Source organism: Macaca fascicularis, chromosome 7, assembly GCF_037993035.2.
Source record: "Macaca fascicularis isolate 582-1 chromosome 7, T2T-MFA8v1.1".
Classification (NCBI taxonomy): domain Eukaryota; kingdom Metazoa; phylum Chordata; class Mammalia; order Primates; family Cercopithecidae; genus Macaca; species Macaca fascicularis.
The window spans coordinates 90485775-90512711 of record NC_088381.1 but is presented as its reverse complement, the minus strand read 5'-3'; the positions used below and the strand labels follow the sequence as shown (position 1 = coordinate 90512711).

The window sequence follows — 26937 nt, the reverse complement described above, 5'->3', positions numbered from 1 at the left end:
CTTTTTAGCAGAGACAAGGTCTCGCCATGTTGCCCAGGCTGGTCTCGAATTCCTGGACTCAAGTGATTCACCCACCTCAGCCTCCCAAAGTGCTGAGATTATAGGTGTGAGCCACTTTGCCCAGCCTGGAACTTTCATTCTTAATTATCACTAAGAATTTGCACACATCTACTTCTTGAAATTTTTAAAGTAATCTTGGAATCAAGAAATGCAGTTATTATATTTAGATACAATCTCAACATTCAACTTATCAGCCACACCTCTAGACTGCAATCCAAATGTGGATAGAACAACACATGTATGGGTTGGAAGTTTAAACTTTTTTTTTTTTTTGAAACAGAGTCTTACTCTGTTGCCCAGGATGGAGTGCAATGGCTTGATCTTGGTTCACTGCAACCTCTGCCTCCGAGGTTCAAGTGATTCTCCTGCCTCAACTGCCCAAGTAGCTGGAACTACAGACGTGTACCACCACGACTGGCTAATTTTTGTATTTCTAGTAGAGACAGGGTTTCACTATGTTGGCCAGGCTGGTCTCAAACTCCTGACCTCAGGCCATCTGCCCGTCTCAGCCTCTCAAAGTGCTGGGATTACAGGCGTGAGCCACTGTGCCTGGGTGGAAGTTTAAACCCTTAATGCCAGGTTAAAACATTATATTTTCCAATGCCATGGGCCAGCAAAAGCAATCATGACCCACTCTATTCTTTGGTTTTCTTTTTTTTAGACAGAGTCTCCCTCTGTTGCCCAGGCTGGAGTGCAGTGGCGCAATCTTGGCTCACTGCAACCTCCACCTCCCAGGTTCAAGCAATTCTCCTGCCTCAGCCTCCCAAGTAGCTGGGACAATAGGTGTGCGCCACCACGTGTGGCTATTTTTGTATTTTTAGTAGAGATGAGGTTTCCCCACGTTGGCCAGGCTGGTCTCAAACTCCTGACCTCAGGTGATCCGCCCGCCTCGGCCTCCCAAAGTCCTGGGTATTCTTCAGTTTTCTGAAGCACACACTCATTTCCCTGTTCAATAAGTATCAGGAAGCAGCATGTAGTACAGAGGTTTACTAACTCTGTGAATGGGAAGATCACTTGGCTACCCAGTGCTCTCTTATAAACATGAGTATAAGAGTGTTTCGTGAAATTGTTTTTAAAATGAACATCTCTGTGTGCCACAGTTCCTAGGACTGAGGCAAGGACACAGTGTCAAGTCTTGTTTTGAGGATGAGTCTTTGAAGAGACAGAGTTCCTGCCAGAATGCGCACGGAACGTAAGTCAGCCAAGCGTGTCGCGCCAGGGATACTTTGACTTTGGTTTGCTGCTGCTGCTGCTAGGGATATTGGGAGGGTTATTATTTCCAGGTTGTAGGAGAGGGTTGTGGGTAAAGGTCTGTCGTAAGGGACCTGAGGGGAGAAGAGAAAACAAATCTCAACGAAGAACAGAAAGAAGAAACAAAAGACAGAATTTTGGCCTGAAAGGACTATTTACCCCTGGCTGCTAGCTCCAAGTGATTCTGCATGCGTTGTTCACGCTCTCGCAGCTGACGCGCCATTTCAGCATTTTTCCAGCCTGTGTAAAGAGAAGCAAGAGAGTCACTTGCATTCCTAGTTGTAGACCCCTCTCCCTAGTCCTGTTTCACAGAGGACGAGCCCTTACCTTTTTTGAAGCTCTCTAGGAAGCCTTCCCGTGGAGGTAATTTGTCAGGGTCATGTACAACACGCTGGGGGATTTTAAGTACAGTGCGTACTGCTGAAATCCGGAGACAGGATACTTGGCCCAGGGAAAACAAATTGGAGGAGAGCCAGTATATAAACACTGCCTGGGTGAGAACACAGAGAGGGGACTCAGAAGCTGTATCCCTGGTGAGCTTGCTAGGTGGCTAGGCTAGGCAGAAGGCCTTGGAGCCAGCCCATAAGGCATTACATACCGTGGGGAAATGCATGGTTACGGGCAAGGCTATCAGGGGCATCACTCTGATCACATTTCTCATCCACTGAAGGTCAGAACTTTGCACACCTGTCTCAGCACCTAGCTGCCAAAAGAAGCGGGGTAGAAAAGTCGGGAAAGCTGTCAGTTTCAGTGAACCTGTCTCTAATCTCTTACCCATCAACTCTTTCTCCAGCAAGTGAAGGATGACCATTCTGTACAATTACTTTACCCTCCAATCCCAGTTCACTTTGCAGGCCTGGCACTTGGCCAATCTGGGCTTACCTCAAGGACAGCCCACATTGTAGCAGTGACTACCAGTGGTAACACGTAGGTGGGATCGGATACCGTGAGATCCTGGAACCACCAGAGGCCACCTGTCTGCAGGCTGGCCACAGGAAGGTTGGCCATCTCTCTCAAAGCAATGAAGAAGGAGAGGAAGATTGGGGCCTATTACACAAGATAAACAGTGTCAGCATGCTTTACCAGAGGAAACATTTTCATCACCCCACTACTGAAAGCCATGTATAATCCACCACCACCTGTTTTTTTGGGGGGCCTGGGGCACATCAAACACAGAGAGGAAATTTGATGGGTATAGGATGAAATAAGGAAGGAAATGTTTTTGCTCACCTGAGTCAGAGGAAGAATGAGAGGTTTAAAGAGTTTAATACCATGTTTTTTCTGGTAAAGTGCCATCTCCGAGGAAGCCTTGTAAACTGTGAGGTGAGAGGAAATTAATGGTTGGGGTAACAGTTACATCAGTGGAGGTGAACATCCTCATCATCTACCTGGCCTGTGAAATTTCTAACCAACCCTGGCCAGTCCTTGGGAGCATTAGGCCCAAGAAACAGATAAATCTTTAGAACTTTCCCGACTGTGGCAACTTCTGATTCACATTGTTCCTTTCCCCCAGCAGAATGTAAGGAAAAGTGCAAATGTGGTCCTCTCCCACGGTCATTCTGCAGCTGACTCACACTCAGTATCATCTCCCGCCAACTTGGCCTCTCTGACTCGACTGGAAAACTTCTGGATCTCTGGCAAGTGATTGTGGATCTTGGCTGCCTCTCGCTGGCCCACCACGATGAGAGGAAAAATGAGGCAGCGGGCAAAGACTGTACCTGGAAAATACAAACTAGGATTGGAGTGAAATTAAAGCAGTTCTGCAGCTAGAAGGTTGAAGGTTTTTAGGTCCTTATTGAAAGGGTCTTATTCTTGCCTTGTCCATTCTGTGACTTATGGCTAAGAGGCCCAGAATTAGGGTCAGGGGTATGAATTAGTTGCTTTAAGGCTCAGTTCTCTGATTTGGCATCACAAAAGTATGGCATTAACTTCTCTAAGCAGATGATTAGGAATCCTGTTTGTTTCCTCAAACACAAAGGTGACAGGAGCACTTTTCTAGATCAATAGCTTCCAAACTTTTCTGTGATCAAAAGAGCCTCCCTGCTCCATCAAACTGTACACGTAGCCCCAATGTCCAAAAAAAAAAAAAAAAAAAAAAAAAAAAAAAAAAAAAAAAAAAAAAATGCTGCCCTGAGCAAACGAAAAGCCTGGCCACAGGATTGTTTATGTGGCAGCCTTCACCTTGCTCAGAGGTCCCTTTACAAAACCCTGGGGCTTCCAGGAAGGAAGTTTGAAAGCCATTGTTCTAGAAATCCCTGGAGTAGGAAATAATCTGATGGCCTACTGCTTTAGCTCCTTCATATTTCTTTTCTGACACTTCATTTTTCCTGGTCATTCGTTTTGATTTTTAGATCCCACAAATAAGTGAGAACATGGTGATGTCAAATACGAGACTAGGTTATAGGTTTAGGCTTTATCAACATTATGATGAATGATGTGGAGTAGAAAGAGAAGGGAGCTAAGGATAGAACCCAGACTACTGGCACTGAACGGGTAGGTAGGATAATTTGGAGATGCAAAAGTATGGTCAGAAAGACAGGGAGAAAAATCAGGAAACGTTATCATAAAAGCCAAAGGATTGACTTTATTTTTTATTTTTTTTGAACAGAGTCTCGTTCTATTGCTCTGTCGCTCAGGCTGGAGTGCAGTGGCGCCATCTTGGCTCACTTCAACCTCTGCTTCCCAGGTTCAAGCGATTCTCCTGCCTCAGCCTCCCGAATAGCTGGGACTACAGGCGCCTGCCACCACACCTTGCTAATTTTTGTATTTCTAGTAGAGATGGGGTTTCACAATATTGGCCAGGCTGGTCTCAAACTCCTGACCTTGTAATCTTCCTGCCTTGGCCTCCCAAAGTGCTGGGATTACAGGCATGAGCCACCACGCCTGGGAAAAGATTGATTTTAAGGTCTAAAGTGTCTAATGCAGAAAGACCAAGTATAATAAAAGTGGATTTAGCAATTAGGTTACTGGCAGTTCAAATGAGGTGATATGAGTAAAAGCCAGATGGCTGAGAGAGTAAATGGAAAGAAGTGGGCTCATTGGATGCAGAGCAATCTTTTAAGTAATAGCTATCAAAAGAACGAAACCCAGTCATTTGTGACAACGTGGATGGAACTGGAGATCACTATGCTAAGTGAAATAAGGCAGGCACAGAAAGACGAACATCACCATGTTCTCACTTATTTGTGGGATCTAAAAATCAAAACAAATGAAATCATGGGCAGAGAGTAGAAGGAAGGTTACCAGAGGCTGGGAAGGGTAGTCAGGGTTGGGAATAATTAATGGGTAAAAAAAAATTAGTTAGAAAGAATAAGATCTACTATTTGATAGCACAACAGGGTGACTATAATCAGTAATAATTGTATATTTTAAAATAAAGAATGTAAAAATTAGCCAGGTGTGGTGGTACACCTGTAGTCCCAGCTACTTGGGAGGCTGAAACATGAGAATCACTTGAACCTGGGAGGTGGAGGTTGCAGTGAGCCGAGATTGGGCCACTGCACTCCAGCCTGGGTGACAGAGCAAAACTCTGTTTAAAAAAATAAAATAAAATAAAATATAAAGTGTAATTGGATTCTTTGTAACTTAAAGGATAAGTGCTTGAGGGGATGGATATCTCATTCTCCATAAAGTGATTATTACACCTTGCAGGCCTGTATCAAAACATCTCATGTAGCCCATAAATATATACACCTACTACGTATCCACAAACAACAACAAAACAAATAAATAACAGCCATGAAAGGAAGAAGAAAGATAGGGTAGTAGGTGAAGGGGAACTAAGAATGAAGGGAAGAAATTTTCCCCCAAGTAACACATGGGTATGCTTGAGCATGCTTACATGTGCAGGGCAGGGCAATAAGGAGGGAAACGTTGAAGACACAGGGGAGAGAAGAGATCATTGATGGAGCAAAGTGGCAGAGAGACACATAATTCAAAGCAGAGTTTCAGCCTTTACAAAAGCAATGCGAGTGGCCTCCCAATTTGGGGGTTTAAGTGCCTGACTTGAACCTCTGTTCTTCTAAACCAGGACAGCCTCATGACTGTTAATAAGGTCCCCTGACTCTAACCCCATGTTTGTATTCGAATATCTATACTTCTTGAATCCCAGATGATCTGGTGGTTTTATAATGCTCTTTAAGAAATATAGGTAGACTGCATCTAGGTATCGTGTGCCTCTATCACTCATTTGAAATCATCTGCTCTTCTGATCCCAGAGCTTCTGCAACTACTTCCTGAATCCATTCAAATAATTGCCATCTATGAGGTTCTATCCCTAACCCATGTATAGGGTATATTCCCCTTACATGCAGCAATGGCCCCCCACCAAGGTAGGCCCAGGTCAACATGCATAAATTCCAGTAAATTCTGGATCAGTCCCACTGGGGTGTGTGACCCCAGCCCCAGTTCAGCGAAGCTCTGCTCTGCAGCAGCTTGGACTACATCTGCAGTCTCTCCAGAAGCCACCTCAGGTACCGCTGCGGGTGAGGGAGTTGCAGGAGCAACAGGAGGGGCCTGAACCTGTGTGAAAGAAAGCCTTGTATATTTATTCAGTAGTGAACACATAGAAAGTGAGACCTTCTTAAAATAACCAGTACTGGGTTCTGTTCTCTCTACTTCTTGTTCTTCCAGGTTACCCTAGTGTACATAGAATTCAAGCTTAAAAAGGACATCTCATTTTTATCAATAGGTAGGAAGAGAAGTTACTTTGAGTAAGATTCCATGACTTCCCTTCATGCTGGGAAGTTATTTCTTTTATCACTGTTTCCCAAACTTCAGCCATTTGAATATCACTATTATGATTTTTACCATATATTAACATGAAACAATTACTTTTCTTTAAAACAGCTCAGAAAACCAAATATAACATCTCTCCTGTTGTACTTCCAATCATTTCCCCACTGAATTGAAAATTCATCCCAAGCAGAGATGCTACCGTTTTGGAGAGCTGTGTGGAGCGTGGACAAGAACTCTGCTTCATATTCCCCCTGCTCCCAAACAAAACAGAATATGAAACCAACCGGGAAACACCACTCCTAATATTGCAGGAACGAAAGGCCTCTTACCTGGACTTCTGCAAACGAGATGGCAGAGGTACTGAGGCTGCGGGGGCCGGAAGCCGCAAGGAAGAGGTAGTGTGGGCGACAGCAGCACCGGGCTGCTGGGAATAGGAGCCGTGCGGTCAGCGGTTTCCCGAGCCATTGCGAGGGCCCTGTGACGCTGTGGACCTAAGCGTGTAAAAGGATGATGGAGCCCCTTTACCGGGAGCAGAAGTCCTCGCGTAGGGGCAAAGGGGATTCGTTATGCTAACTTCCCAAAAAGCAAGCAGCCCGGCCACTACAGGTGCAGACATTGCTATTACCGCGCGCAGACCGCTAGCCCGAAGGCATGCAGCTGGTGATGCCTGCAGAGCAAAGGCTGAATCCGGGTTCGCCGCATCTCAGTTACCGTAGACCCGCATCGGGGGGCCCTGAGAACTAGGCCGAGGTGCTGTCGCCAGGGGCGAAGCCAATTCCAGAAGCTGACACCGGGCTGCTGGGCCCACAGTGTTGGGGACTAACCCTAGCGCGTCCTCACAAGACCCGAGGTCATGACATTCAGGTCCCGGTGAGCGGGTCAGCGTCTGCTCATATCCCTAGCACGAGCTGTCCTGGGGCTTGGTTCACTGGGTGAGGGCAGCATCCCGGTGCTCAGCCCCGGGGCATCCTTACCCGACGCCCGGACTGTAGCAGGCGCAGAACCTCCCGGCGTCCGCACATCAGTCCCATCGCCATTTTGTCCGGAAGAGGACTTACTTTTGCGCCTGCGCACTAAGAACCACAATCCCGCGAGAGGAAGCACTTTTGGAAGCGGGCATGAAGCCAGAGTTGTTGCCGTAGATCAGGTGGTAAAAGAGAACGGAGCTTGGCGGCCATATTTGAAGTGGGTAAAAATCTGAAAAGCCGCGTTACCATGAGCACGCAGAGAGCCTTTTCTGGAGATTGAAAGGAAGTGGAAGAGCCAGGTTAGCTATCATCGTAAGCTATCATCGTTTGTGATGGCGTAAACCTGGGTAATTTTCCTCTAATGTCGCGATTGTCCTCTGATTCGTCAGTTTAAAAATAGCCTCAGAAAAGTCTTGGCTGTACTTGCAGAGGATTTTTCCCACTCAATGATGTTCGATTCTTTTGATTCTTATTGCTAGGTAAATTGTAATCGCAGGTCCAATGAAATTTGAGGGTAGTCTAGAGTCTGACAGAAATGAAGAGAAGGCAGCCGCTGGGAAATATTTTCCTCCCAGATAAAAAGACAAAGCTTCCAGAGACTTCACCTTTCCATTTTTTCTTCTGTAAGTGGGGTGGTGTGACGACTGACCATGAGGGGACAAGTTTCGAGATGAAAAGCTCACGTGCAGGCTGGGCGCGGTGGCTCAGGCCTGTAATCCCAGCACTTTGGGAGGCCGAGGCGGGTGGATCACGAGGTCAAGAGATCGAGACTAGGATATCCTGGCCAACATGGTGAAACCCCATCTCTACTAAAAATACAAAAATTAGCCGAGCATTGTGGCGGGCGCCTGTAATCCCAGCTACTTGGGAGGCTGAGGCAGGAGAATCACTTGAACCCGGGAGGCAGAGGTTGCAGTGAGCCGGGATTTTGCCACTGCACTTAAGCCTGGCGATAGAGTGAGACTCCATCTCAAAAAAAAAAAAAAAAAAAAAAAAAAAAAAAGAAAAACTCACGTGCTGAAGATGGTTGAGGGCAAAGATAGAAAACACCCAAATACTTGATGATATCATTGAGCTGATGTACCATGCTTGGAACCGTCTATCTCCAGACTTTGTTGTGTAAGGTAATTAAAGGTCTTAGCAGGGTGCAGTGGCTCACGCCTGTAATCTCATCACTTTGGGAGGCCAAGGCTGGTGGATTACTAGGTCAAGAGATCGAGACCAGCCTGGCCAACATGGTGAAATCCCATCTCTACTGAAAATACGACAAACAAAAAAACTAGCCGGGCGTGGTGGTGCGTACCTGTAGTCCCAGCTACTAGGGAGGCTGAGGCAGGAGAATTGCTTGAACCCAGGAGGTGGAGGTTGCAGTGAGCTGAGGTGGAGCCACTGCACTCCAGCCTGGGCGACAGAGTGAGACTCCATCTCAAAAAAAAAAAAAAAAAAAAAAAAAGGCCGGGCGCGGTGGCTCAAGCCTGTAATCCCAGCACTTTGGGAGGCCGAGACGGGCGGATCACGAGGTCAGGAGATCGAGACCATCCTGGCTAACACGGTGAAACCCCGTCTCTACTAAAAAATACAGAAAACTAGCCGGGCGAGGTGGCGGGCGCCTGTAGTCCCAGCTACTCGGGAGGCTGAGGCAGGAGAATGGTCTAAACCCGGGAGGCGGAGCTTGCAGTGAGCTGAGATCCGGCCACTGCACCCCAGCCTGGGCGACAGAGCAAGACTCTGTCTCAAAAAAAAAAAAAAAAAAAAAAAAAGGAAAAAAAAAGATAATTAAAGGTCTTTACTGTTTAGACTCTAAATCTGTTGCTTAGGTGTTCTGTTTCTTGAAGTTAAAAGCATTCATCTCCAGGGAAAAAACTTACTGCTCAGAAAAGTGGAGTTGATTATATTTGAACCATTATAAAGTCTCTCAATATGCAGATTACTTTCTAAACAACAAACTAGTTTCAGAAAGATACAATAACCTGAAATTATTTCAGTGACTGCTAATTTGGGACAATTATGAATGTACCTGACAGATACGGCAAAAATAGGAGGCAAAGAAATATAATACTGATTTAGTAATAATTAATGGTATGAGCTGACACTTGCATATGTTGGATGCTATTGTAAACATCAATAGATTTTTGATATGGAAACACTGATTTTTTTTTAGAGATTACTTTTAAAACTCAATACAATTAGAAGTAATTGCAAATATACAGCTACAGAACACTTGGCAGGGTGACTATCTTATGGTACACTGCTACTTTGGTGACCCCAAATGAACCAGGCTTCACAATATGTGCACCTTTAGGAGTTCTATTCTCTTGAGTCTGGTTGGCCCTGTAACTTGCTTTAATCAATAGTAGAATGCATTGGAAGTGATGTTATGCCAGTTTGGGACTATGCCTTAAGAAGGCCTGATAGCTTCTGCTTTTGCATTCAGGGGAAAGCCAGCTGCTGTGTTAGAATTTTGACTTCTCAGACTTACTGCCTGTGAAAAGCCCAACCAACCACTTGTAGAAGAACGGAGGTTTGGGCTAACAGCCTCAGTTGAACCCTCAGCCAGCAATCAACACCAGCTTTTGCCAGCCACGTGAAGAAGGCCATTTAAAACGTGGATTCTCCAGCCCATTGGAGCCACCTCAGGTGACTCCGTGTGGAGCAAAGAAAGGCTATTTGAGCCCACATTGCAAAATTACAAGCAAATAAATAAAATTATTGTGGTTTTAAGCCACTAAGTTTTGGAGTACTTTGTTGTTCAATAATAGCTGAAATGTACAGGCAAACTTGGGAGATACTATGGGTTGGGTTCCAGACCACTACAATAAAGCCAATATCATAACAAAGTGAGTCACAGGGAGTTTTTTGTTTTGCAGTGCATATAAAAGTTATGTTGGGCTGGGCGTGGTGGCTCAGGCCTGTAATCTCAGCACTTTGGGAGGCTGAGGCAGGTCGATCGCTTGAGCTCAGGAGTTTGAGACCAACCTGGGTAACATGGTAAGACCCCATGTCTTAAAAAAAAAAATTACTAGGCCAGGTGCAGTGGCTCATGCCTGTAATCCCACCACTTTAGGAGGCCGAGGAGGGTGGATCACCTGAGGTTGGGCGTTTGAGACCAGCCTGACCAACATGGAGAAACCCCATCTCTACTAAAAATACAAAATTAGCCAGGCTTGGTGGTGCATGCCTGTAATCTCAGCTATTTGGGAGGCTGAGGCAGGAGAATTGCTTGTACCTGGGAGGCGGAGGTTGCAGAGAGCCGAGATCGTGCCATTGTACTCTGGCCTGGGCAACAAGAGCGAAACTCCATCTGAAAAAAAAAAAAAAGTGGCCAGGTGAGGTGGCTCATGCCTGTAATCCCAGCACTTTGGGAGGCCAAGGCCAGTGGATCACTTGAGGTCAGTACTTTGAGACCAGCCTGGCCAACGTGGTGAAACCCATCTCTATTAAAAATATAAAAGTTAGCCAAGGATGGTGGTGGGCACCCGTAATCCCAGCTACTTGGGAGGTTGAGACAGGAGAATTGCTTGAACCTGGGAGGCGGAGGTTGCGGTGAGCCAAGATCGTGCCATTGCACTCCAGCCTGGGCGACAAGAGTGAAACTCTGTCTCAAAAAAAAAAAAAAACAAAAAAGAAAAAGTTATGTTTACCCTATACTGCAGTCTCTTAAGTGTGCAATAACATGTTTAAAACACAATGTACATACCTTAATTTGAAAATATTTTATTACTTAAAAATGTTGACGATCATTTGAGCCTTCAGCAAGTCATATTTTTCCTTGATGTTGGTTGACTGATCAGGGTGGTGGTTGCTGAAGGTAGGGGTGGCCTAAAATAAGACAGTGAGATTTGCTCCGTCAATTGACTGTGCCTTTCATGAAAGATTTCTCTATAGCATGTGATGCTGTTTGATAGGATTTTACCCACGGTAGAATTTCTTTCAAAATTGGAGTTAGTCCTCTCAAACCCTGCTGCTGCTTTGTCAATTAAGTTTATGTGATATTTTAAATCTTTTGTTGTCATTTCAACAATGTTCATAGCATCTTCACCAGGAGTAGATTTCTTCTCAAGGAACCACTTTCTTTGTCTAGAAGAAGCAACTCCTCATCTGTTAAAGTTTTATCAGGAGATTGTAGCAATTCAGTCACATCTTCAGGTTCCACCTCCAATTCTAGTTCTCTTGCTGTTTCTACCACATCTGCAGTTACATCCCTCCATGAAGTCTTAGACCCCTCAACATCAACCATGAGGGTTGGAATCAACTTCTTCTAAACTCCTGTTAATGTTGATATTTTCACCTCCTCCCATGAATCACAAATGCTCTTAATGGCATCTAGGATGGTGAATCCTTTCCAAAATGTTTTCAATTTACTTTGCCCAGATCCATCATAGGAATTGCTATCTATGGCCGCCATAGCTTTACAAAATATATTTCTTAAATAATAGACTTGAAAGTCAAAAGTAGTTCTTGATCCACTGGCTATGGAAATATTTTGTGTTAGCAGGCATGAAAACAACATTAATCTCCTTGTACATCTCAATCAGAGCTATAGGGTGACTAGGTGCACTATCAGTGATCAGTAATTTTTTTTTTTTTTTTTTAAATGGAGACTGAGTCTTGCTGTGTTGCCTAGGCTGGTCTCGAACTCCTGGCCTCAAGTGATTTTCCTGCCTTGGTCTCCTTAAATGTTGCCTGTAATCTAGTGATTACAGGCATGAGCCACTGTGCCCAGCCTGCAATAATATTTTGATAGGAATCTTTTTTTCTGAGGGGTAGGTGTCAAGAGTGAGCTTAAATTATTCAGCGAACTGTAGGGTAAACAGATATGCTGTCATCCAGGCTTTGTTGTTCCCTTTATGGAAAACAGGCAGAGTAGATTTCGCATATATATATAAATATATATTTTTAAAGAGACAAGATCTCTTTCTGTTGCCCATACTGGAGTGCAGTGGCATGATCATGGCTCACCGTAGCCTTGACCTCCCAGGTTCAAGTGATCTTCCTACCTCCCAGGTTCAAGTGATCTTCCTGCCTCAGGCTCCTGAGTAACTGAGACTACATGTGCAACTAATTTTTGCGTTTTTTTGTAGAGATAGGGCTTTACCATCTTGCCCAGGCTGGTCTCAAACTCCTGAGCTCTAGTGATCTACGCAGCTACCTTGGTGCGTCCCAAAGTGTTGGGGGTTACAGGTGTGAGCCAGCATGCCTGTCTCGACAGTTTTTTTTTTTTTTTTTTTTTTTTTTTTAGCACTTTAAATGTATTATCCCACTGCCTTCTGGCATCCAAGGTTTCTGCTGAGAAAATGGCCAATAGTTTTTTTTTTGTTGTTATTTATTTATTTATTTATTTTTTTTCCAGAGTGATTGGACTTCAGCTGATAGTGTTATTGAGGATCACTTGTACATTATGAGTTGCTTCTCTCTTGCTGCTGTCAAGATTCTCTGTCTTTCAACAGTTTGATTATAATGTGTCTCAGTGTGAGTCTCTTTGGATTTATTTTACTTGGAGTTTATTGAGATTCTTGGATTTGTAGATTAGTGTCTTTCATCAAATTTGGGAAGTTTTCAGCCATTTCTTCAAATAATCCTTTTGCCCCTTTCTCTATCTCCTCTTTGGGAATTGTAATGCATATGTTGGTCTACTTAATGGTATTCTACAAGTTCCTTTGTCTCTGTCAACTTTTCTTTTTTTTTTTTTTTTTTTTTTTGAGACGGAGTCTCGCTCTGTCGCCCAGGCTGGAGTGCAGTGGCCTGATCTCAGCTCACTGCGAGCTCCGCCTCCCGGGTTCACGCCATTCTCCTGCCTCAGCCTCCCGAGTAGCTGGGACTACAGGCGCCCGCCACCTCGCCCGGCTAGTTTTTTGTAGTTTTAGTAGAGACGGGGTTTCACTGTGTTCACCAGGATGGTCTCGATCTCCTGACCTCGTGATCCACCCGTCTCGGCCTCCCAAAGTGCTGGGATTACAGGCTTGAGCCACCGCGCCCGGCCTCTGTCAACTTTTCTTTCTTTTTTTTTTTTTTTGGGATAGAGCCTCACTGTGTTGCCCAGGGTAGAATGCAGTAACACAATCTTGGCTCACTGCAACCTCTGCCTCCCAGGTTCAAGCAATTTTCCTGCCTAAGCCTTCTGAGTAGTTGGGATTACAGGCACTCATCACCATGCCCAGCTAATTTTTGTATTTTTAGCAGAGATGAGATTTTGCCATGTTGGCCAGGCTGTTTTTGAACTCCTGACCTCAAGTGATCCACCCGCCTTGACCTCCCAAAGTGCTGGGATTACAGGCATGAGTCACCTCACTTGGCCTATCCACTTTTCTTTATTTTTCTTTATGCTCCTCAGATTTGAAAATTTCAACTGTCCTATTTTCAAGTTCACTGATTCTTCTGTGTTTGAGCTCCTCTAGTGAATTTTCATTTCAGTTATTGTGTCTTTCAGCTGTAGAATTTCTGTTTAGCTCCTTTTTACAATCTTTGTCCCTTTCTTGGTATTCTAATTTTGTTAATATACCATTTTCCTGATTTCCTTTAGTTTTTTGTCCATGTTTTCTTTAGCTGTTTGAGCAAATTTAAGATAATTGTTTTAAAGTCTTTGTTTGGTGAGTCTAATGTCTGGGTGTCCTCAGAAATGGTTTCTGCCAATTAATTTTACTCCTTTGAATGTGCCATGTTTTCCTGTTTCTTTGTATGCCTTGTAATTTTTGTAGTTTTGGTTGGAAATTAGACATTTGAGAAAACAGCTAACTCCCCTAGTCTTTGCAGATTGGCTCTATACTGGTACAGTTCTTCGACAATGAGCGAGGCTTGCTTTGAGCCTAGGGATCAGCTGAGGTGAAGGCTTAAGGTCTTTTCAGGGCTTTTCTGACCAAGTGTCTTACCTGGGCATGTGTAACTTCCCAATTTCCCCATATACATGGCTGCTTTTGAATGTCTTATTTCCTAAAGAGTCTCAGTCCAGTTTCTCCTGGGGCCTTAGATGGTCTACTGTATGTATCCACCCATAGTCTTTTACTCCATATGTCAGTGGGTCTGTAGTCTCCTTGCAGCTTTCATGAGCAATGACTACCACTTTTCTGAGACCTGAGGCCAGTCCTTTAGGTAACCCCCATATGTACACAATAATTTGCGAAAAGCTTTGCTCTTCTCCCTTCCATTTGAGGGAGGGAACTTGGAATTAGGCTGCTGCCTCTTCCAGACTAAGAGCACTGCCACATCAGGGAGGAGGAGGGGGCAAGGGCAAATAAAAACACCACAAAACTTTCTCAACATTTTGAAGGTGGGCATTCACTTGGTTACTGTAAACTTTTAACTGTTTTTTGGAGCTCTTACATGTTAGTTCAGCTGATTTCTGGTTGTTTTATGAAGTTTCTGTGGGATAATGAAAGCTTGGATTATCCCACCAAATGGTTGGATTATCCCACCCGACAAATGGTGGCTTTGTCGTCCACCATTTTGCTGACATCACATGAGCATCCATCTTGATAGAAGAAAAGAGCAAATTGGACCTTAAGTAAGTATAAGAAAAGAAATAGAAAGATAAGAGAAGAGGCTGGGCACGGTGGCTCACACCTGTAATCCCAGCACTTTGGGAGGCTGAGGTGGGCAGATCACCAGAGGTCGGGAGTTTGAGACCAGCCTGACCAACATGGAGAAACCCCGTCTCTACTAAAAATACAAAATTAGCTGGGCATGGTGGCGCATGCATGTAATCCCAGCTACTCGGGAGGCTGAGGCAGGAGAATTGCTTGAACCCGGGAGATGGAGGTTGCAATGAGCCAAGATCACGCCATTGCACTCCAGCCTGGGCAACAGGAGTGAAACTCCATCTCCAAAAAAAAAAAAAAAAAAAAAAAAAGACCAGGACTTCAAGACTAGCCTGGGCAACATAGTGAGATCTCATCTCTAAAAAAAATTTAGGGCTGGGCACAGTGGCTCGCACCTGTAATCCAGCACTTTGAGAGGCTGAGGCAGGCAGATCACAAGGTCAGGAGTTTGAGACCAGCCTGACCAACATGGCGAAACCCTATCTCTACTAAAAATACAAAAATTAGCTGGGCATGGTGGCCAGCACCTGTAATTCCAGCTACTTGGGAGGCTGAGGCAGGATAATTTCTTGAACCCAGGAGGCAGAGGTTGCAGTGAGCTGAGATCACGCCTTGCATTCCAGCTGGGGCGACAAGAGCAAGACTGTGTCTCAAAAAAAAAAAAAAAAAAAAAAAAAATCTATATTTTGATTATTGTGGTGGTTACGTAGGCGAATACATTTATCAAAACTCAGCAAACTATTCATTTAAATGGGCATATTTTATGTAAGTTATACATGAATAAATTTTATTCATAAGTAAAAAAACAGTTTACAGAGGCCACTGCCCTGTCAAAATAGTACATTTGTCTCTATTAATATATTTCGAGTGAAAAAATTTAAAAAGCTTATTCTGTGGATAATTACTTTGTTTTTTCACCTGGTGTGGACATTTAATCTTTGGTGCTTTATGAGAGAAATGAATAAAGTTCTTAGGTAGTTCTGATGAGAGAGATCGTGTCTAAGAATACGTCAGGGATGGTTTCATAGAGGAAACCATTTTTAATCTTGGCCTTAATTAATAGATACAGAGAAAGAAAGATAAAAATAAAGAAAATAGCATGGCATTCCAAGCAGAATGAACAATAAAGGAAAACAATACTGCCTTTTGCAAAAATACAGTTTTTTTTTTGAGGGACTCTGAGTTTTCATTGTAATATCACATCTCCATATTAAAGACCTAAGTGTAATTTTCGGTCATTAATTATGCACGGATGATTTCTCCCTATGCAGAATGCTGTTTGTGCTTAATCAGGCAATCCTTTAAAAGATACGATCTCTAGGGATTTGCTATTTAAGAAGTGGAATTAGCTACATTACAATTACAAAATTCCTGTTACAGTACCATGTAAAAGTTCATTCATCCATTCAACATTTATTTATTCTGTAAAATATTTATTGAGTACCCATTATATATTTGGTACTATTCTAGGCAGTAGAGATACACATAAGTCAATATTTATCTCTCATGGGGCCTAATATTATTTTTTTCTTTATTATTACACTTTAAGTTCTAGGGTACATGTGCACAATGTGCAGGTTTGTTACATATGTATACATGTGCCCTGTTGGTTTGCTGCACCCATTAACCCATCACGTCATTTACATTAGGTATTTCTCCTAATGCTATTCCTCCCCCATCCTCCCACTCCAAGACAGGCCCCAGTGTGTGATGTTCCCTGCCCTGTGTCCAAGTGTTCTCATTGTTCTATTTCCACCTATGAGTGAGTGAGAACATGCAGTATTTGGTTTTCTGTCCTTGTGATAGTTTGCTGAGAATGATGGTTTCCATCTTCATCCATGTTGCTACAAAGGACATGAAGTCATCCTTTTTTATGGCTGTATAGTATTCCATGGTGTATATGTGCCACATTTTCTTAATCCAGTCTGTCATTGATGGACATTTGGGTTGGTTCCAAGTCTTTGCTATTGTGAATAGTGCCACAATAAACATTTGTGTGCATGTGTCTTTATAGCAGCATGATTTATAATCCTTTGGGTATATACCCAGTAATGGGATCACTGGGTCAAATGGTATTTCTAGTTCTAGATCCTTGAGGAATCGCCACACTGTCTTCCAAAATGGTTGAACTAGTTTACACTCACACCAACAGTGTAAAAGCATTCCTATTTCTCCACATCCTCTCCAGCACCTGTTGTTTCCTGACTTTTTAATGATTGCCATTCTAACTGGTGTGAGATGGTATCTCACTGTGGTTTTGATTTGTATTTCTCTGATGACCAGTGATGATGAGCATTTTTTCATGTGTCTGTTGGGTGCATAAATGTCTTCTTTTGAAAAGTGTCTGTTCATATCCTTTGCCCACTTTTTGATGGGGTTGATTTTTTCTTGTAAATTTGTTTAAGTTCTTTGTGGATTCTGGATATTAGCCCTTTGTCAGATGGGTAGATTGCAAAATTTTCTCCCATTCTGTAGGTTGCCTGTTCACTCTGATGGTGGTTTCTTTTGCTGTGCAGAAGCTCTTTAGTTTAATTAGATCCCATTTGTCTATTTTGGCTTTTGTTGCCATTGCTAATATTCCTAAATTATATTTAATTTCAAACATTCTAAGACATCACTCTGTAATGAATGTAAAACCACTTTTGTTAGAGAGTATGATACCAGTAGTTCTATTTAATCTTCCTTTTAAACAAATACATATTTATTTTAAAACGTGGGTTTTTAATTATTTGGTTAAATTTTCAGCACTGTGTTTAATAATCCGGGATACCAAAAAAAAAAAAAAAAAAAGCCTGAGGAATTTATAGTCTAGATATGGAGAAAATACCTATACATGACATGATTAAAGTACTTTTAAGTAGAGTGTGCAATGAAATTTGAGGTAACAAAATACAGGGTAACTGTGAGGGTGAAATTGACATGGAGTCACAACAGTCAGGGGACATTTATGACGGAAGAGTGTTGGTGAGATTTTGATTGGTGCTTCCAGGCAGAGGGAGCAAGACAGCAGGCCTGGAAGCAGTGATGAGTGGGGTATGTGGAGGACACTGTGAAGACTGGCCTGCAATAAAGTTTAACCTGTAATTCCTTTATAAAGATTTCCACGTAGGAAATTAATCACAGTTATATTCACAGAGGTTAATTACAGTGTTATTTAAAATGATGAAAATTGGCCAGACGTGGTGGCTCATGCTTGCAATCCCAGCACTTTGAGAGGCCGAGGCAGGTGGATCACCTGAGGTCATGAGTTCGATACCAGCCTGACCAATATGGTGAAACCCCGTCTCTACTGAAAATACAAAAATTAGCTGGCTGTGGTAGCATGTGCCTGTAGTCCCAGCTACTCAGGAGGCAGAGACAGGATAATTGCTTGAACCCAGGAGGTGGAGGTTGCAGTGAGCCTAGATCACACCACTGCACTCCAGCCTGGGCAATAGAGGGAGACTCTGTCTCAAAAAAACAAACAAACAAAAAACCCCCAAAAAACACCAAAAAAGATGAAAATTGGAGGGAAGTGATGACACCTTTGACTGTTGTGTGACACTGATTTCTCTCGTATTCGTACTGGCTGATCCTGAGGTGAGTCAAAAAAAGACAAAAATGTATAAAAATAAAGAAAAATAAATAAAATGATTAAAAATGGAAACAACCTACATTTTATTTTATTTTTTTATTATTATACTTTGAGTTCTAGGGTACATGTGCATAACGTGCAGGTTTGTTACATATGTATACTTGTGCCATGTTGGTGTGCTGCAGCCATCAACTCGTCAGCACCCATCAACTCTTCATTTACATCAGGTATAACTCCCAGTGCAATCCCTCCCCCCTCCCCCCTCCCCATGATAGGCCCCAGTGTGTGATGTTCCCCTTCCCGAGTCCAAGTGATCTCATTGTTCACTTCCCACCTATGAGTGAGAACATGCGGTGTTTGGTTTTCTGTTCTTGTGATAGTTTGCTAAGAATGATGGTTTCCAGCTGCATCCATGTCCCTACAAAGGACACAAACTCATCCTTTTTTATGGCTGCATAGTATTCCATGGTGTATATGTGCCACATTTTCTTAATCCAGTCTGTCACTGATGGACATTTGGGTTGATTCCAAGTCTTTGCTATTGTGAATAGTGCCGCAATAAACATACGTGTGCATGTGTCTTTATAGCAGCATGATTTATAATCCTTTGGGTATATACCCAGTAATGGGATGGCTGGGTCATATGGTACATCTAGTTCTAGATCCTTGAGGAATCGCCATACTGTTTTCCATAATGGTTGAACTAGTTTACAATCCCACCAACAGTGTAAAAGCATTCCTATTTCTCCACATCCTCTCCAGCACCTGTTGTTTCCTGACTTTTTAATGATTGCCATTCTAACTGGTGTGAGATGGTATCTCATTGTGGTTTTGATTTGCATTTCTCTGATGGCCAGTGATGATGAGCATTTTTTCATGTGTCTGTTGGCTGTATTAATGTCTTCTTTTGAGAAGTGTCTGTTCATATCCTTTGCCCACTTTTTGATGGGGTTGTTTATTTTTTTCTTGTAAATTTGTTTGAGTTCTTTGTAGGTTCTGGATATTAGCCCTTTGTCAGATGAGTAGATTGCAAAAATTTTCTCCCATTCTGTAGGTTGCCTGTTCACTCTGATGGTAGTTTCTTTTGCTGTGCAGAAGCTCTTTAGTTTAATTAGATCCCATTTGTCAATTTTGGCTTTTGCTGCCATTGCTTTTGGTGTTTTAGACATGAAGTCTTTGCCCATGCCTATGTCCTGAATGGTACTACCTAGGTTTTCCTCTAGGATTTTTATGGTATTAGGTCTAACATTTAAGTCTCTAATCCATCTTGAATTAATTTTCGTATAAGGAGTAAGGAAAGGATCCAGTTTCAGCTTTCTACTTATGGCTAGCCAATTTTCCCAGCACCATTTATTAAATAGGGAATCCTTTCCCCATTTCTTGTTTCTCTCCGGTTTGTCAAAGATCAGATGGCTGTAGATGTGTGGTATTATTTCTGAGGACTCTGTTCTGTTCCATTGGTCTATATCTCTGTTTTGGTACCAGTACCATGCTGTTTTGGTTACTGTAACCTTGTAGTATAGTTTGAAGTCAGGTAGCGTGATGCCTCCAGCTTTGTTCTTTTGACTTAGGATTGTCTTGGAGATGCGGGCTCTTTTTTGGTTCCATATGAACTTTAAAGCAGTTTTTTCCAATTCTGTGAAGAAACTCATTGGTAGCTTGATGGGGATGGCATTGAATCTATAAATAACCTTGGGCAGTATGGCCATTTTCACGATATTGATTCTTCCTATCCATGAGCATGGTATGTTCTTCCCTTTGTTTGTGTCCTCTTTTATTTCACTGAGCAGTGGTTTGTAGTTTTCCTTGAAGAGGTCCTTTACATCCCTTGTAAGTTGGATTCCTAGGTATTTTATTCTCTTTGGAGCAATTGTGAATGGAAGTTCATTCATGATTTGGCTCTCTGTTTGTCTGTTACTGGTGTATAAGAATGCTTGTGATTTTTGCACATTAATTTTGTATCCTGAGGCTTTGCTGAAGTTGCTTATCAGCTTAAGGAGATTTTGGGCTGAGACAATGGGATTTTCTAAATATACAATCATGTCATCTGCAAAGAGGGACAATTTGACTTCTTCTTTTCCTAACTGAATACCCTTGATTTCTTTCTCTTGCCTGATTGCCCTAGCCAGAACTTCCAACACTATGTTGAATAGGAGTGGTGAGAGAGGGCATCCCTGTCTTGTGCCAGTTTTCAAAGAGAATTTTTCCAGTTTTTGCCCATTCAGTATGATATTGGCTGTGGGTTTGTCATAAATAGCTCTTATTATTTTGAGGTACGTTCCGTCAATACCGAATTTATTGAGCGTTTTTAGCATGAAGGGCTGTTGAATTTTGTCAAAAGCCTTTTCTGCATCTATTGAGATAATCATGTGGTTCTTGTCTTTGGTTCTGTTTATATGCTGGATTATGTTTATTGATTTGCAAATGTTGAACCAGCCTTGCATCCCAGGGATGAAGCCCACTTGATCATGGTGGATAAGCTTTTTGATGTGTTGCTGAATCCGGTTTGCCAGTATTTTATTGAGGATTTTTGCATCGATGTTCATCAGGGATATTGGTCTAAAATTCCCTTTTTTTGTTGCGTCTCTGCCAGGCTTTGGTATCAGGATGATGTTGGCCTCATAAAATGAGTTAGGGAGGATTCCCTCTTTTTCTATTGATTGGAATAGTTTCAGAAGGAATGGTACCAGCTCCTCCTTGTACCTCTGGTAGAATTCGGCTGTGAATCCATCTGGTCCTGGACTTTTTTTGGTTGGTAGGCTATTAATTATTGCCTCAATTTCAGAGCCTGCTATTGGTCTATTGAGGGATTCAACTTCTTCCTGGTTTAGTCTTGGAAGAGTGTAAGTGTCCAGGAAATTATCCATTTCTTCTAGATTTTCCAGTTTATTTGCATAGAGGTGTTTATAGTATTCTCTGATGGTAGTTTGTATTTCTGTGGGGTCGGTGGTGATATCCCCTTTATCATTTTTTATTGCATCCATTTGATTCTTCTCTCTTTTCTTCTTTATTAGTCTTGCTAGAGGTCTGTCAATTTTGTTGATCTTTTCAAAAAACCAACTCCTGGATTCATTGATTTTTTGGAGGGTTTTTTGTGTTTCTATCTCCTTCAGTTCTGCTCTGATCTTAGTTATTTCTTGCCTTCTGCTAGCTTTCGAATGTGTTTGCTCTTGCTTCTCTAGTTCTTTTAATTGTGATGTTAGAGTGTCAATTTTAGATCTTTCCTGCTTTCTCTTGTGGGCATTTAGTGCTATAAATTTCCCTCTACACACTGCTTTAAATGTGTCCCAGAGATTCTGGTATGTTGTATCTTTGTTCTCATTGGTTTCAAAGAACATCTTTATTTCTGCCTTCATTTCGTTATGTACCCAGTAGTCATTCAGGAGCAGGTTGTTCAGTTTCCATGTAGTTGAGCGGTTTTGATTGAGTTTCTTAGTCCTGAGTTCTGGTTTGATTGCACTGTGGTCTGAGAGACAGTTTGTTATAATTTCTGTTCTTGTACATTTGCCGAGGAGTGCTTTACTTCCAATTATGTGGTCAATTTTGGAGTAAGTGCAATGTGGTGCTGAGAAGAATGTATATTCTGTTGATTTGGGGTGGAGAGTTCTATAGATGTCTATTAGGTCTGCTTGCTGCAGAGATGAGTTCAATTCCTGGATATCCTTGTTAACTTTCTGTCTCGTTGATCTGTCTAATGTTGACAGTGGAGTGTTGAAGTCTCCCATTATTATTGTATGGGAGTCTAAGTCTCTTTGTAAGTCTCTAAGGACTTGCTTTATGAATCTGGGTGCTCCTGTACTGGGTGCATATATATTTAGGATAGTTAGCTCTTCCTGTTGAATTGATCCCTTTACCATTATGTAATGGCCTTCTTTGTCTCTTTTGATCTTTGATGGTTTAAAGTCTGTTTTATAAGAGACTAGTATTGCAACCCCTGCTTTTTTTTGTTCTCCATTTGCTTGGTAAATCTTCCTCCATCCCTTTATTTTGAGCCTATGTATGTCTCTGCCTGTGAGATGGGTCTCCTGAATACAGCAGACTGATGGGTCTTGACTCTTTATCCAGTTTGCCAGTCTGTGTCTTTTAATTGGAGCATTTAGTCCATTTACATTTAAGGTTAATATTGTTATGTGTGAACTTGATCCTGCCATTATGATATTAACTGGTTATTTTGCTCGTTAGTTGGTGCAGTTTCTTCCTAGCCTCGATGGTCTTTACATTTTGGCATGTTTTTGCAATGGCTGGTACCGGTTGTTCCTTTCCATGTTTAGTGCTTCCTTCAGGGTCTCTTGTAAGGCAGGCCTAGTGGTGACAAAATCTCTAAGCATTTGCTTATCTGTAAAGGATTTTATTTCTCCTTCACTTATGAAACTTAGTTTGGCTGGATATGAAATTCTGGGTTTAAAATTCTTTTCTTTAAGAATGTTGAATATTGGCCCCCACTCTCTTCTGGCTTGTAGAGTTTCTGCCGAGAGATCTGCTGTTAGTCTGATGGGCTTCCCTTTGTGGGTAACCCGACCTTTCTCTCTGGCTGCCCTTAAGATTTTTTCCTTCATTTCAACTTTGGTGAATCTGGCAATTATGTGTCTTGGAGTTGCCCTTCTCGAGGAGTATCTTTGTGGCGTTCTCTGTATTTCCTGGATTTGAATGTTGGCCTGCCCTACTAGGTTGGGGAAGTTCTCCTGGATGATATCCTGAAGAGTGTTTTCCAACTTGGTTCCATTTTCCCACTCACTTTCAGGCACCCCAATCAGACGTAGATTTGGTCTTTTTACATAATCCCATACTTCTTGCAGGCTTTGTTCATTTCTTTTTCTTCTTTTTTCTTTTGGTTTCTCTTCTCGCTTCATTTCATTCATTTGATCCTCAATCGCTGATACTCTTTCTTCCAGTTGATCGAGTCGGTTACTGAAGCTTGTGCATTTGTCACGTATTTCTCGTGTCATGGTTTTCATCTCTTTCATTTTGTTTATGACCTTCTCTGCATTAATTACTCTAGCCATCAATTCTTCCACTTTTTTTTCAAGATTTTTAGTTTCTTTGTGCTGGGTACGTAATTCCTCCTTTAGCTCTGAGAAGTTTGATGGACTGAAGCCTTCTTCTCTCATCTCGTCAAAGTCATTCTCCGTCCAGCTTTGATCCATTGCTGGCGATGAGCTGCGCTCCTTTGCCGGGGGAGATGCGCTCTTATTTTTTGAATTTCCAGCTTTTCTGCCCTGCTTTTTCCCCATCTTTGTGGTTTTATCTGCCTCTGGTCTTTGATGATGGTGACGTACTGATGGGGTTTTGGTGTAGGTGTCCTTCCTGTTTGATAGTTTTCCTTCTAACAGTCAGGACCCTCAGCTGTAGGTCTGTTGGAGATTGCTTGAGGTCCACTCCAGACCCTGTTTGCCTGGGTGTCAGCAGCAGAGGCTGCAGAAGATAGAATATTGCTGAACAGCGAGTGTACCTGTCTGATTCTTGCTTTGGAAGCTTCCTCTCAGGGGGGTACTCCACCCTGTGAGGTGTGGGGTGTCAGACTGCCCCTAGTGGGAGATGTCTCCCAGTTATGCTACTCAGGGGTCAGGGACCCACTTGAGCAGGCAGTCTGTCCCTTCTCAGATCTCAACCTCCATGTTGGGAGATCCACTGCTCTCTTCAAAGCTGTCAGACAGAGTCGTTTGCGTCTGCAGAGGTTTCTGCTGCGTTTGTTATTGTTTACTGTGCCCTGTCCCCAGAGGTGGAGTCTACAGAGACAGGCAGGTTTCCTTGAGCTGCTGTGAGCTCCACCCAGTTCGAGCTTCCCAGCGGCTTTGTTTACCTACTTAAGCCTCAGCAATGGCGGGTGCCCCTCCCCCAGCCTCGCTGCTGCCTTGCTGGTAGATCACAGACTGCTGTGCTAGCAATGAGGGAGACTCCGTGGGCGTGGGACCCTCCCGGCCAGGTGTGGGATATAATCTCCTGGTGTGCCCGTTTCCTGAAAGCGCAGTATTGGGGTGGGAGTTACCCGATTTTCCAGGTGTTGTGTGTCTCAGTTCCCCTGGCTAGGAAAAGGGATTCCCTTCCCCCTTGCGCTTCCCAGGTGAGGCGATGCCTCGCCCTGCTTCAGCTCTCGCTGGTCAGGCTGCAGCAGCTGACCAGCACCGATTGTCCGGCACTCCCTAGTGAGATGAACCCAGTACCTCAGTTGAAAATGCAGAAATCGGCCAGGCGCAGTGGCTCAAGCCTGTAATCCCAGCACTTTGGGAGGCCGAGGTGGGTGGATCACGAGGTCAGGAGATCAAGACTATCCTGGCTAACATGGTGAAACCCCGTCTCTACTAAAAATACAAAAAACTAGCCGGGCGTGGTGGCGGGCGCCTGTAGTCTCAGCTACTTGGGAGGCTGAGGCGGGAGAATGGCGTGAACCCGGGAGGCGGAGCTTGCAGTGAGCCGAGATCACGCCACTGCACTCCAGCCTGGGAGACACAGCAAGACTCCGTCTCAAAAAAAAAAAAAAAGAAAATGCAGAAATCACCGGTCTTCTGTGTCGCTCGTGCTGGGAGTTGGAGACTGGAGCTGTTCCTATTCGGCCATCTTGCTCCACCCCCACAACCTACATTTTAATCAATAGGGGAATAGAAATGACTTAGGCTGTATTCATTCAATAGAACAATATGTAGCCATTGCAAAAAATGTTTTTGATAACAAGGTGGTAAAATGTCCATGATGAAATATAAATGTTCATAATTATGTAAAAGAAGCAGAATATAAAATTGTAAGTACATTATGATGCTAATTTTGTGAAAATGAAAAAAATTCATATCTTAGAAAAAATCCTGGAAGAAAATACTCCAAGCATTTTATTTACTTTAATATAATTTATTTATTTATTTTACAGAGACAGGGTTTCCCTATGTTGCCCAGGCTGGTCTTGAACTCCTAGGCTCAAGTGATCCTTCTGCCTCAGCCTCCCAAATTTCTGGGATTACAGGCATGAGCCACCATGCCTGGCCTCCAAATATTTTGTGATGGTTATCATTTGTTGATGGAATTATAGTTGATTTTTATTTCCATCTTTATATTTTTCTGTAATTTTAACATTTATTGTAACGATTACATATTTTGTTTATACTCTTAGATAATATTTGTATTAGTTTGCTAGAGCTGCCATACCAAAATACCATGCACTTGGTTGCTTACACAACAGAAATTTATTTTCTCATGGTTCTGGAGGCTAGAAGTCCATGATCAAGGTACCAGTAGGCTTGGTTTCTTCTGAGGCCTGATTCCTTGGTTTGCAGGTGGCTGCTTTCCCACTCTGTCTTCACATGGTTTTCCCTCTGTCTGCACATATTTCTGGTGTCTCCTGGCATGCCTAAATTTCTCTTTCTTACCAGGACACCAGTCACATTGGATTAGGGCCCACCCTGAAAAAAAAAAGCAGGGCACCTCATTTTAACCAAAGCAATGCTTTAAAGACCTTATCTCCAAATATAGTCACATTCTCAAGTACTGGGGCTTAGGATTTACACAAATTTTGGGAAGACATGATTCAACGTATATACTAGTTTAAAAAGTAATTGGTGTATTATTGGTAATACAGACACAAAAACTGGGGCAAGCCTGACTAGAGTAGAAAGATATGTGGCAAATAGCAATAGTAGGGTAGGTGAAATAACTTCAATGATAGCTTAATTATTGATTGTTCACTGTGTACTGAGCATTGTATTAAGATATATTGACAGTCTCATGAAGTCATTGATTTAAATATTGATTAATATGGCATCAAGTTTGGGAAAACATTGAATCATGACAAGCTGTGGACTTTGGATGGACATAAGAAATGATTTGAAGGTAGGAAAATGACATGAGGAAGGATATTTTATTTATTTTTATTTTATTATTATTATTATTATTTTGAGACAGAGCCTCGCTCTGTTGCCCAGGCTGGAATGCAGTGGCGCAATCTCGGCTCACTGCAACATCCGCCTCCTGGGTTCAAATGATTCTCGTGCCTCAGACTCCTGAGTAGCTGGAATTACAGGCGTGCGCCACCATGCCCGGCTAATTTTTGTATTTTTAGTGGAGACGGGGTTTTCCCATGTTGGCCAGGCTGGTCTCAAACTGCTGACATCAGGTGATCCACCGTCCTCAGCCTCCCAAAGTGCTGGGATTACAGGCGTGAGGCACCGGGCCTGTCCATTTATTTTTATTATTGTTTTTGAGACGGAGTCTCACTCTGTCACTCAGGCTAGAGTGCAGTGGCGTGATCTCGACTCACTGCAACCTTCGCCTCCCAGGTTCAAGTGATTCTCCTGCCTCAGCCTCCTGAGTAGCTAGGACTACAGTCATGCACCGCCATGCCTGGCTAATTTTTGTATTTTTAATAGAGATGGGTTTCTTCATGTTGGCCAGGCTGGTCTCAAACTCTTGAACTCAGCTGATCTGCTCGCCTCAGACTCCCAAAGTGCTGGGATTAGACGCATGAGCCACCGTGCCCGGCCACAGGAAGGGTATTTTAGAAAGATTAGTTTGGTAACAGAATGGATTAGTGGGCCGGGCGCAGTGGCTCATGCCTGTAATCCCAGAACTTTGGGAGGCCGAGGCGGGCGGATCACTGGAGGTCAGAAGTTCGAGATCAGCCTGGCTAACATGGTGAAACCCTGTCTCTACTAAAAATACAAAAATTAGCTGGGCATGAGAGCGGGTGCTTGTAATCCCAGCTACTCAGGAGGCTGAGGCAGGAGAATAGCTTGAACCTGGGAGGCGGAGGTTGCAGTGAGCCTCGCCATTGCACTCCAGCCTGGGAGCCTGGGAGACAACAGTGAAACTCTGTCTCAAAAAAAAAAAAAAA

General features: G+C 43.0%; 1 protein-coding gene, 1 long non-coding RNA gene and 1 other non-coding gene across 5 annotated transcripts; 2 read left to right on the top strand and 1 right to left on the bottom strand.

Moving 5' to 3' along the window:
* Window positions 1–1032: 1032 nt before the first annotated feature.
* Window positions 1033–7104, bottom strand: OXA1L (OXA1L mitochondrial inner membrane insertase). 2 transcript variants are annotated; one of them, XM_005560801.4, is made up of 10 exons: window positions 7023–7104; window positions 6378–6539; window positions 5619–5832; window positions 2886–3029; window positions 2542–2627; window positions 2194–2358; window positions 1910–2014; window positions 1639–1801; window positions 1471–1551; window positions 1033–1385 (listed from the first exon to the last, which is right to left on the bottom strand). In XM_005560801.4, the coding sequence occupies exons 1-10, from the start codon at window positions 7083–7085 to the stop codon at window positions 1258–1260; spliced, it is 1311 nt and encodes a 436-aa protein (XP_005560858.4). In that variant the 5' UTR covers window positions 7086–7104; the 3' UTR covers window positions 1033–1257. The 2 variants fall into 2 exon arrangements, with proteins under 2 accessions (XP_005560858.4, XP_015309051.3); XM_015453565.3 differs by lacking the exon at window positions 2886–3029.
* Window positions 7105–7224: 120 nt separating this feature from the next.
* On the top strand, window positions 7225–9745 carry LOC107130376 (uncharacterized). Of its 2 annotated transcripts, none has more exons than XR_001492357.3 (2): window positions 7225–7315; window positions 9451–9745. It is a non-coding gene; the product is annotated as an uncharacterized lncRNA (long non-coding RNA). The 2 variants fall into 2 exon arrangements; XR_001492358.3 differs by having other exon boundaries at window positions 7225–7363.
* Window positions 9746–18056: 8311 nt separating this feature from the next.
* On the top strand, window positions 18057–18125 carry LOC123574998 (small nucleolar RNA SNORD41). The gene has a single exon (XR_006700169.1). It is a non-coding gene; the product is annotated as a small nucleolar RNA SNORD41 (small nucleolar RNA).
* Window positions 18126–26937: the final 8812 nt, after the last annotated feature.

Bases quoted from the DNA above. Each gene is read 5' to 3' on its own strand.
- OXA1L (XM_005560801.4), bottom strand. From the start codon at position 7,085: ATGGCGATGGGACTGATGTGCGGACGCCGGGAGGTTCTGCGCCTGCTA. The intron at 5,833-6,377 runs GTAAGAGGCCTT...TCTTTCACACAG, and splicing joins TCTCGTTTGCAGAAGTCCAG to GTTCAGGCCCCTCCTGTTGC. The intron at 2,015-2,193 runs GTAAGCCCAGAT...TTCTTTTGGCAG, and splicing joins CAATGTGGGCTGTCCTTGAG to CTAGGTGCTGAGACAGGTGT.